General features: G+C 40.0%; 1 protein-coding gene across 1 annotated transcript in view; it reads right to left on the bottom strand.

Annotated features, from left to right (window-relative positions):
- INTS9 (integrator complex subunit 9) overlaps positions 1-12,438 on the bottom strand; it is a 97,389-nt gene that overhangs the window by 23,780 nt on the left and 61,171 nt on the right. Inside the window, exons 10-11 of the mRNA XM_070734858.1 lie at positions 5,945-6,125; positions 3,315-3,375 (exon numbers count right to left, since the gene is read on the bottom strand). Coding sequence (XP_070590959.1) covers positions 3,315-3,375; positions 5,945-6,125 — 242 coding nt within the window. The remainder of the gene's footprint in view (positions 1-3,314; positions 3,376-5,944; positions 6,126-12,438) is intronic.

The raw sequence follows: 12,438 nt of genomic DNA, 5'->3' as shown, positions 1-12,438 counted from the left end.
TCACAAAAACACGGAAGTCCAGAGGTGGGGTTTCCCATGGAGGGGAGCCTCAGGGGAAACCCAGCAGCGCAAAAACACTGGCAATGGAAGTCTAGAGGCGGGGCATCCCAGCGGCAGCAGTGGGTTTGTAAGGTGAAAATAGTTTGTAAGAAGAGGCAAAAAAATCTTAAACCCCGGGTTTGTATCTCGAAAAGTTTGTATGACGAGGCGTTTGTAAGACGAGGTATCACTGTATTTCTAGCAGGACTTCCAGATTCTGTATCAGCTTTGTTCCTTATGCCATTGCAAATCTGGTCAACACGCAAGATTTGTTTCTCTCGTCATGTACATGTATGCATCCAAACTAGCAATAGCACTTGGACTTTTATACTGCTTCATAGTGCTTTACAGCCCTCTCTAAGCAGTTGACAGAGTCAGCATATCGCCCCCAACAATCTGGGTTCTCATTTTACCCACCTCGGAAGGATGGAAGGCTGAGTCAACCCCGAGCCAGTGAGATCTGAACCGCCAAACTGCAGCTAGCAGTCAGCTGAAGTTTGGCGGTTCAAATCTAAATGCTAAACTGTGTTGTTTCTCCGTATCATACAATGTCGTTTGGCGGGACCCAGGGGAAGAGCCTTCTCTGTGGTGGCCCCGGCCCTCTGGAACCAACTCCCCCCAGAGATTAGAATAGCCCCCACCCTTCTTGCCTTTCATAAGCTCCTTAAAACCCACCTCTGTCGTCAGGCATGGGGGAACTGAGATATTCTTTCCCCCTAGGCTTCTACAATTTATGTATGGTATGTTTGTATGTATGTATGATTGGTTTTTAAAATAAGGGTTTTTAGCTGTATTAGTATTGGATTGTCGCATGTTGTTTTTACCACTGTTGTTAGCCGCCCTGAGTCTACGGAGAGGGGCGGCATACAAATCCAATAAATAAATAAATAATAAATAAATAAATGTGACAATATGCATAATTTTGTATTTATTTATTTGTTGATTTAGTCATGTTTATGTAGTGTATATTAGAGGTGGAGACATTGTGAAAGCGCTATGCAACGAAATTTCATTTTAAAGTATGCAGATTAGTGTACATTCAAAAGGACAATGAAGTTATTCTAAGTCCACGTTTAATAAAATGAAATGACATTAACTTTCCATAGCTTTAGACTTAAAAATGACACCCCTGGAATGCAGACACCACGGAAACCTAACTTAACCAACCTACTCATTTGTTCCAGAAAACCATGGGAAGGTTACATTGTTCAAAATTACTTATATCTTGGGCTTAAGAGTTAGGGGGTCTTTGGCTTATAAAACATAAAACACATACAATAGAAAAGGGTCAGTCATCAAATTTATTATTATTATTATTATTATTATTATTATTATTATTATTATTATTAATTAGATTTGCATGCTGCTCCTGTCCAAAGACTCGGAGCGGCTCACAACAAGAAAAAAAAAGTACAAATCCAATAGTTAAAAACAATTTTAAATCCCTTAATATAAAAAACACTCATACATCTCAGACAAACTATACATAAAGCGAAAACGGCCCAGGAGAATCAATTTCCCCATGCCTCTTCCTCTTCAATGCAGAAATCCAACCCCAAAACACCTGGGCTACATGCCGGAACTCATCCATAATTCCAAGAAAAAGCAGCCACAGGATTTGTGCGCCTTCTGCCGCACAAATCCCAGCGGCCGGTTAGGTCCCACAGAGTTGGCCTTCTCCGGGTCCCGTCGACTAAACAATGTCGGCTGGCGGGACCCAGGGGAAGAGCCTTCTCTGTGGTGGCTCCGACCCTCTGGAACCAGCTGCCCCCAGAGATTAGGATTTCCCCCACCCTCCTTGCCTTTTGTAAACTCCTTAAAACCCACCTCTGCCGTCAGGCATGGGGGAACTGAGACATCTTCTCCTTGCCCATGTAGTTTTTGTGTATGATATGATTGTGTGTATGTTTTTATATATTGTGGTTTTTTTAGACTTTTTAATGTAAAATTGTTATTTTTAGATTTTAAATATTAGATTTGTTACCATGTATTGTTTTTTATCACTGTTGTGAGCCGCCCCGAGTCTATGGAGAGGGGCAGCATACAAATCTAATTAATAATAATAATAATAATAATAATAATAATAATAATAATAATATTTGGGTGTGCAGACCATGAAGGATTGCAGTTAGCCAACGGAAGCAAGACATATCTGGACCGCACTTGGTCTCTGAATGATATGCCAGGAATGCAATCTAAGAAATAGGGATGGCCAGGACAAAAATGAAATTTAATTATAGTTGAATTAAAACTAAATAGCTTACCAAGCTTATGTATGCACCCCCTTTCTGTCATTCTAAGATCATGACGAATCAATAATTTTGCAGTTGGAGGGGCGGGTCACAGACCTAGGATATAGCAGAGCAATAGGACAGGGGATGGAAGGCACTCTAGTGCACTTATGCATGCCCCTTACTGACCTTTTAGGAATCTAGAGAGGTCAACCATGGATAATCTAAGGGTAAAGTGTTGGGGGTTTGGGGATGACACTATGGAGTCCAGTAACGAGTTCCACGCTTTGACAACTTGGTTACTGAAGTCATATTTTTTACAGTCAAGTTTGGAGCGGTTAATATTAAGTTTAAATCTTAATAATAATAATAATAATAATAATTTATTAGATTTGTATGCCGCCCCTCTCCGAAGACTCGGGGCGGCTCACAACAGCAATAAAAACAGTATAACAATGGGACAAATCTAATAATAAAATATATAAAAAACCCCAACAATTAAAAACCATACAGCACATACACACCAAACGTGAAATATAATAAGCCTGGGGGGAGATGTCTTACCTCCCCCATGCCTGGCGATATAGGTGGGTCTTGAGTAACTTGCGAGAGAAAAGGAGGGTGGGGGCCGTTCTAATCTCCGGGGGGAGTTGATTCCAGAGGGCCGGGGCTGCCACAGAGAAGGCTCTTCCCCTGGGGACCGCCAAACGACATTGTTTGGTCGACGGGACCCAGAGAAGGCCAACTCTGTGGGACCTTATCGGCCGCTGGGATTCGTGCGGTAGAAGGCGGTTCCAGAGGTATTCTGGTCCAATGCCATGTAGGGCTTTAAAGGTCATTACCAACACTTTGAATTGTGACCGGAAACTGATCGGCAGCCAGTGCAGGCCGCGGAGTGTTGTGAAAACGTGGGCGAATCTAGGAAGCCCCATGATAGCTCTCTTAGATCCAATAGTCTTTTTCAACTAAATAAGTTATCTCCATCCTTTCTCATTTTAAATGGAATAAAATGGAAGCTCTGCACGTTTAGGGAAACCAACTTACCTCTGCGTGAGGAAAGGGAGGTTCTGGTAGGTACACTTTTGTCTGCTTGTTGTGACATAACCTGAAGTCGAAAGGAGAGAGCAAAACAATCCAGAGTTATAAGCCTGCTGGGTCACACATAGCAAGTAACTGCTGCCACCTACTGTCCAGCTCTTTAGCCAAAGTCGGGTGGCAGCAACAACAAAATAGGTAAATAAATCTGGAACTTCCTCTAGGATCCCACTGGAATAGAGGAACAACAAGACATCTGGAGGTGCTTTGAAAACTAACAATGTCATCACCGTATATCCCTTCCCAGGCATCAGACCTGGACATTTATATCGCAATAAATCTGTATATCTTGAAGGGATTAGAATGACATTTTGGTTTTTCCCCCTGTATCAGACTCAAAAGCTTCCCCTTCCCCTGTTGATTATTTATAGAGGCAGCGCAGCTATAGATGAAAGAAACATCAGCTACTATGGTTTGTCTGTCTGTCTGTCTGTCTGTCTGTCTGTCTGTCTGTCTGTCTGTCTGTCTGTCTGTCTGTCTGTCTGTCTGTCTGTCTATCTATCTATCTATCTATCTATCTATCTATCTATCTATCTATCTATCTATCTATCTATCTGATTGTATGCCGCCCCTCTCTGAGGACTCAGAGCGGCTCACAACAAGAAAAAAACAGTACAAATCCAATATTTAAAAAACTGTTTAAAACCCTTAACATTAAAACAATCATACATCTCATACAGGCCATACATAAAGTGAAAACGGTCCAGGGGAATCAATTTCCCCATGCTTGACTGCAGAGGTGGGTTTTGAGGAGTTTGCGAAAGGCAAGGAAGGGGGCTAAGGTCTAGTCACCCCAACCTGGAGACATAAACAAGTCTTTAGACTCTTGCGGAAGGCGAGGAGGGTAGGGGTAGTGCGAATCTCTGGAGGGAGATGATTCCAGAGGGCCGGGACCCGCACAGAGAAGGCTCTTCCCCTAGGCCCCGCCAAGTGACATTGTCTAGTTGACGGGACCTGGAAAAGGCTGACTCTGTGGGACCTAACCGGTCGCTGGGACTCATGTGGCAGAAGGTGGTCCTGTAAGTAACCTGGCCCGATGCCATGTAGGGCTATAAATAGGTAGACTCAAACTTTTGGATGAAGGATTTATTTATTAGATTTCTATGCTGCCCTTCTTGACAGACTCAGGGCGGTTTACAACAAGAATAAATACAAATACAGAGCATGTAAGAAATCTAATATTAAAATTCTAAAATTCCCATTTTCCTAAAAACAATCATCCACATTCATTCAATTGGATTAGTCATTCATGACATCAGCCGGAGTTAGACCTTAACGCTCGTGGGCCCCCATGCCTGCTGGCTAAGATGGGTCTTCAGGGCCTTGTGAAAGGCCTGGAGGGTGGAGGTGGTACGAATCTCCAGAAGGAGTTGGTTCCAAAGGGCCAGAGCCACCACAGAGAAGGCTCTTCCCCTAGTCCCTGCCAGACAGCATTACATAGCTGATGGGACCTGGAGAAGCCGACTCTGTGGGACCTGACCGGTTGCTGGGATACATGAGGAAGAAGACAGTCCCGTAGATAATGTGGCCCCTAAGCCATATAGCAGGGGTCCCCAAACATTTTACACAGGGGGCCAGTTCACTGTCCCTCGGACTGTTGGAGGGCCGGACTATAAAAACCCCTATGAACAAACCCCTATGCACACTGCCCATACCTTATTTTAAAGTAAAAAACAAAATGGGAACGTACTATTTAGAGGGCGCGGGGAAAGAAGTCTGAAATTCATATATGTTTATGTTTTGTTTTTAATTTTCTTTTGTTAACATCTGATTGGCTATACGAGGTTTTCTTGGCTTATGGAAAAATGTATAAAGAAAGAAGGAAGCACTTTGGCATAATGGTTAATAAGTTTGAAATATAATTGGTGTTGTACTTTTTTGAGGAGGGAATTTAACTAACTGGATGACAAAATTAGAAAAAAAACTTTTGCAACTTTTTTGATGATTGATATTAGTTACTAACAAAACACCGCATTTTATTCGTGGAAAATTAGATGTGTTCCTGTCACTCACCCGCGGGCCGGATAAATGGCCTCAGCGGGCCACGGGCCGTAGTTTGGGGACCACTGCCCTATAGGATGTTTACGCCATCACTCTACTAAACAAATAATTCCCTCAACACTGGCAGACTTTCTACTAAATCTGCACTTCTATTCTACTAGTTTTTCTCATCATTCCTATCACCCATTTCCTCCCATGTTGACTGTATGACTGTAACTTGTTGTGTATATCCTAAGATTTTTATTAATATTGCTTCTTCGTTGCTTATTTGACCCCTATGACAATCATTAAGTGTCGTACCACATGATTCTTGACAAATGTATATTTTATTTTATGTACGCTGAGTGCATATGCACCAAGACAAATTCCTTGTGTGTCCAATCACACTTGGCCAATAAAAAATTCTATTCTATTCTATTCTAAAGACTAAAGGCTTAAAACTCCATTCCACTCCCAAAGAGCCCTGAATACCTCCTCTCCAAGCCAGAGTGATTTCCCCCCCCCCCCCCATTTCTCAGGAACATGAAAAAATGAAGTGTTGAATCTCTGGCTGATAAACAGAAGCTGCTGTCACTTACCATTCAGCGAAGATCTGGGAAAACTCAAGAGAGCTGTTTGCGACAGGTGAAATGAAGTAGAAGAGGATGTTGGAAAGTCCAGCAGAATCAATGTACTGATAGAGACACTCCAAAAGATCATAGATCACTCCAGAGGGGTAGCAAGGGACCAGCACATTCCCTCCATTTCGAACTGTAAGAGCTGAACAAAGGCACAAGGCAATAAATATATATATATATATAAAAGATATATAGTTCCAATAGTGGCCAATTAAGAAAACTCACAAACATGGCATAATGGAGGCAGCTTTCCCTGTGGTTTCTTCACAACTTGAAGATACTGAAGTATACTGTCTCTGAATACAAAGGTTTCATTAATTGGCAATAAAGCGAACAAGCATTGGCAGATCCTTCCGAATTTAGAAAAAGACAGTTATGTCCACAATTATTAAAGTTCATACATTTTCCATGCATTCTCTCTTTCCTGGGAACAGATCCAGCACCTTAATGTGGTCCATTTAGTTAATAATACTAGAATTCTGTATTTATTTATTTTTTGGCTTTTTATATTAGTAATTCTGAAAACTGCATTTTTTAATTTTTTTTTCAGAAGTTTTCAAAAGCCTTTTTTATGCCTACACTCCAGTTCTATATTCTATCTATGGCTACTCCCAAGATTTCAAATCTGCATAAACTAAGGTTAAAGTATGTCTTTGTTTATTAGTTAATTAAAGCATCTATTTTTTCTTCTCTTCAAAACAAGGGTTCTCTTGGAGAAATCACAATAAAAATTGAGACTCTCAATAAAAGCAACACAAACCCCCCCCCCACCAATTTTTTCCTGTAAACGGTGTAGAAAACAATATAACTAATACAATTGGTTAATAAAAACTAAGTTATGAATCAGAGGTTGCTGAATTTGGGGGCCACTGGGAACAAAAAAGAATTTTGAGAGTATCTTATCGACATATTATGGCTGTCATGGCAGGCAGAATCAGACATAAAATACTCCGTGGCGAGTATATTTCCAGAGAACGCAATTGGCAATTATTTTCATTTTTAAGGATGGTTCCAATATAAATTGTGCTTGAGTTTAAGGGTCTTGCTTTGTTCGTTTCTCATTTACATTTTTTCTAACTAAAAAGATTTTTTAAAAATAGAAGCAAGTGACTTCATGGAGCCCAACACATGCTTATGGAAAGGACTTTGATTATGGTAGCTCTTGTGGGCACTAAAAGATCTGGGGGGAAATAGTTTTTAACATGGGGCTATTTCTTTTTGTAGTGAAACAGGGGGCCTTCTCAGTGAAACATCTTCTGGTTTTAGAGAAAGATTCTCTAATCCAAGTTTCTCCAGGATAGGGTGGATGTATAAAGGGACTTCCTATTCCAATTTAGACTTGCTGTGATAATAACCCCTCTCTAAGCATTGGGCAATTTTGATTCCACGGCTATTTTTTGGCTTGAACTTCTAGCTTCATCCTTCTCTGTCTCTAGATAAGACTTACTGTTTTGCTCTTTGATTTCTAGTTCCTATCATCTATCTATCTATCTATCTATCTATCTATCTATCTATCTATCTATCTATCTATCTATCTATCTATCTTTCTATCTATCTATCTATCTATCTATCTATCTATCTATCTATCTATCTATCTATGCATCCATCCATCCATCCATCCATCCATCCATCCATCCATCCATCCATCCATCTATCTATCTATCTATCTATCTATTTTGACTTCTATGCCACCCAATCTCGAAGGACTCAGGGCAGCTTACAACAGTATAAAAATTACAATTAACAACAAACTAAAAAGAAGTCAAGGGAAAAAAACTAATTTCTAAAATCATCATTAAAACGAAGACAATTTAATTGCATACATACTAATCATTCAAACCCAGGTCTTCGTGGTCTTACAGAAAGCCAGCAGGGGGGGGGGGCATATGGACCTCAGGGGGGAGTTGGTTCCATAAAGTCGGAGCAGCAACAGAGAAGGCCCTCCCCGCGGCCCTGGCAATCTACATTGTTTAGCTGACGAGACCTGGAGGAGGCCAGATTGACTGCAGATTATTGCCATGTCCCAGCCTGACATTGTTCGCTATGAGGAATTTTTTTCATGTAACTTGATTTTTGGCAAAAATGAAATAAATTATGACTGCAGGATGCTGCAAATGGTAAATGTGGGCTGGTTACCAACAAATATTATTTTACTGAAAGAGTCGTAGATGCTTGGAACAAACTTCTAGCAGCCGTGGTTGGTAAATCCACAGTAACTGAATGCAAACATGCCTGGGATAAACATATATCCATCCTAAAATAAAATACAGGAAATAGTATAAGGGCAGACTAGATGGACCATGAGGTCTTTTTCGGTCGTCAATCTTCTATGTTTCTACGTAAAACAGATGAGCTGTATTTGAGGATAGGTCTGGCGAAAGTTTTGTAAACTCTGGTAAGTAGTGTGAGATTGCCGGAGCAGAAGTCATGTAGGATTAGATTAACAACTCTTGAAGCCTTTTTGGTGATGCTGTTCAAGTGGGCTTTGGCACTTAGGCCATTTGATATTAGTATTCCGAGGTCTTTTACCGAGTGAGTGTTATCTGCGAGGTCTTGTTTATTCTGTTTATATTTGGAGTTTTGATTCTTTTTGCCAATGTGGAGGACAGAGCATTTATTGGTTGAGATTTGGAGTTGCCAGGTATTAGAATAGAGAAGGAAGCAAATAAGAACAAGACTGAAGCAAAGAAAGGTCTCTGCTCCGCAAAGAAAGAGAAGCAAAAGAAAATCAGGGTTAGGTCTGATCTTGCTGAGATATTTTCCTTGATTCTATCATCCCACACACAAATTTTTCGAGTTCAATACATATTTGAATGTTTTAAAGAACTGCCAGTTAAGTGACCAAAGTGAAATGATTCCTTCGCACCTCTGCTTGACAGTCTAGCTTTTTAAAAAGTGTTTTTAATGGCATTCTCTTTATTTTCTTCATTTGTGACTCACTTGGCATGAAAGACTTGAGCGTTGCATCCCTTTTAGGCTAATAAACTCATCCTTACGCAGTGCTTGCGACAAGACCTGCCTTAAAGCCCATAGTAACACCTATCACCAGGAGAGGGCAGCAGAGTTCCAGAAAGCTATTTTGACTTAAAAGAAAGGAGTCAGGAAACAGGTGTTGGTACTAGAACAGGTAAATGAATAGGCACATGTATACATACCTGCATACACACATATCCTTCAAAGGACAAAACCTGTAGGACAGAGTAAACTTTGCAAGTGTCATCATGCTGGCTTTCCAGCAACTGCAGCCCAAATATATAAAATAATTACTAACTCATACAAGAGAAGGTTTTTGAGTTTTTGGAATGAAATAATTCTCATAGCTAGCAGGAAGATAGAGCCAAGGGCTCCTTTGGATTGTCATCACCATTGCCCATGAGCTCGAATGAGAATATTGTTGAGTTTGATAGTGTGACAGTGGTTCTCAGCCTGGGGGTCGGGACCCCTTTGGGGGTCGAATGACTGTTTTACAAGAGTCACCAAAGACCACGGTAAAAGACAAATTTCCCATGGTGTTAGGAACCAAAGCTTCTATTCTGGCACCTTGGAACATATTTTTGCAGTCCAACCAATCAGGCGTTTACAGTGGGAGTGTCCCTCTGATCTTCCTGCCAATCAGCTTAAAGCTCTGTTGGGAGAATTGGCGCTAGACTTATGGCTAGGGGTCACCACAACATAAGGAACTGTGTTAAGGGGTCGCGACATTAGAGAGGTTGAGAACCACTGGAAAGATCAGAAAGGACTACACTGGGACCAGTTGCTCCAAAAAATGTAACTGTAAATTAGTTGATAGATGATGGCAACATTCTATAAAAGACAACATAATCCTGATTACAACCATGGACCAATCAAAAAGCAAGGAACATCTTAGATGAGAAACAGACAAATGGGGAAAGTAAGACAATGCCTATCTATGCATTAAAGGGCAAAGGGTACCTGAAATACAAGACTCTATATAAGGAATTCAATCTCAGGTAATCTGAGACGCCCCAAAGGTGATTTTTCAAGTGGCAACTGGAATTTCTTGTTTTTCTTTTGCTTCGCACCAAAGAAGCTTTTTCTCTTTTTTTTGGAAATAATCTTTATTAAATTTCTACATATAAAAACAGCCAAAACAAACAAAACATACAAAGAAAAAAAAGAAAGATATGAGGAAAACAGACAGACAAATCAGCTTAGAGCATATAAAATGTTTAGTTTCAATAATAAAGACACAGTTTGTCAACCATATTGTTGACTATCTTTATCGAGCGACCTGATATTAGGTATTTATGTCTAGTGTGTGGAACTGTGTGTTTTATTTTCTTTAGTTCTGTATACAGTAGTACCTCTAGATACGAGCTGCTCCACAGGCGAGTATTCCAAGTTACGAGCCGCGACGTGAGCAAAATTTCTGTTCGACATCCGAGCTCAAATTCGGGATATGAGCCGAGCTTCCACTAGGTGGCGCAAGAATCTCCTTGCTTCCAGTTATCTCGGTGCGAAAAACAAAGTCTAAAGGCATTCGTTCGAGATGCGAGTTGATCGACTTATGAGCTCGGGTCTGGAACGAATTAAACTCATATGTCGAGGTACCACTGTACTATATTTGTATTCATTTTGGATATTTCTGTGGAAGGTACAAGTTCGTTTTTAGGGGTTTTGTGTTCCATCGATTTATGGTGCAGTGTTTCTATATTTTCATTATGTTTGGGTAAGAAAGGAAGAAGTGTCTAGCTTTTTCAGCTCTGACTGGTTGATGGGGAATGGAAGGATTTTCATTCCTCCGAATGGCTTCGGTGCCATCCGGTCAGAGTTGAAGAAGCTTCTTTGGATGAGAAGCAAAACAACTTCAAAGAAAAACAAGAAAATCCAGCTGCCTCTTTAAAAAGCACCTTTGGGTCAACCATGACCTGGATGACCGAGAATCTCCATAGACATCTGAGAACATGCATTATACGAGCAAAACAATGTAAATCCTATCCAGTCCTTTCAGTGTGGAGCTGGACTGGGAACTGGAGCTACAACAGTTTGGTGTTGTAGCTCAAGGTGCTGGACTAGAAACCAGAAATCTGTGAGTTCTAGTTCCGATTTAAGTAGAGCTGGCTGGGTGAGTTGGGACCAATCAGTCTCTCTCAGCCTAATTTACCTTTACAATTGTCGGGCAGAAAATAAGAGGGCAGAAGTATTATGTAGAGATCACCTGGAGTTGTATAAGGTGGGATAATAATAACAATTACAATTGATATAAAAGTCAACAGGCCAAACTTAGCCAGCTGAAAGTGAACAGAGTCAAACCAGAATTAAGGATTGGCAGGCTTCAAAAAACCAAATTATTTTGCAACTCTCCCCACTTAGAAGGTCAAATTGTTATTATTTTAGTAACTTTATTTTCTTACAAGTTGCTGTGACGCCATTTGATAAAACAGGCTATAAAACTGGGCAAAAGAATGCTTCTTCCCTCCCAATCACATGGACTATTTCAGGCAAGCTGGGAAATTATACTGTTTGCACCCATGACATTGTACAGCTCAACAATTATCAGTTTTGCCGTCAGTGAAAATTAATTTGCTAGTGAATTCTAAATTTGTAATCACAGTTGTGGTGATACCTATCTATAAACCAAAAGAGAGAAAGTACAATTACTTTATGTAAATGGAGACAAGGGTCCATAATAAAAACAGTTACTCTAAAGCCATTGCTTGAATAAAAATAAAATAAAAAGTCAGTCTGGACTATGTGTGTTGTGCATAACAATTAATACCATTATGAGAAATATGGTATTAAATTTAATTATAATCAATACATACCGTACATATAATAACAATCCCCTTTTAAAAATTCAAGGACAAACTCTAAAACAGATTTAAGAATGTTTTAGTAGAATTGAAATGAGATTCACGTATTCTCAATTTTGTTTCAATTAGAAACAGTTTGTTAAGGAGTGTGCAGAATTCTTGAATTATCAAGGATATGCACAGCAAAAATGTGGGATTCCAGCAGATATCCAGGAGATAGGAGTAGATTAGATTAGATTAGATTTATTGGATTTATATGCCGCCCCTCTCCGCAAACTCGAGTAATTACACAGTCATACCAAAAACAGATACATTAAAGTTCAATTAGTGTTTACTTTAGAAATAGCACAGTCAAGTTAAACAGTCTGGTCATACACATTCAAATCAGTCAACATCTCTCAATGCAATAATATTACAAGCCTGTCTTTGTCTTACATATCAGACATACATTACAGCTTACAAATACTTCAAACTATCATCGAATACACAGAGCGTACTACACGAGTCACAGTGAATCAGCAGAAAGAACAGAGAGAGTAGAAAGAGAGAGAATCATGCTTTCTAGCTCCCTCTTATGGCAATTTGCAACACTACCTCTTAACGCTATTTCAATACAAACATTCATTGTTAGTTGCAAACCCAATTGTTTTGTACATAGTACTAACACAGTTCACTTTGTTT

This window comes from Erythrolamprus reginae, chromosome 1 (genome assembly GCF_031021105.1).
Source record: "Erythrolamprus reginae isolate rEryReg1 chromosome 1, rEryReg1.hap1, whole genome shotgun sequence".
Taxonomy (NCBI): Eukaryota; Metazoa; Chordata; class Lepidosauria; order Squamata; family Dipsadidae; genus Erythrolamprus; species Erythrolamprus reginae.
Note: the sequence above shows the minus strand (reverse complement) of the source record. Positions and strands in the feature narration are given on the sequence as shown.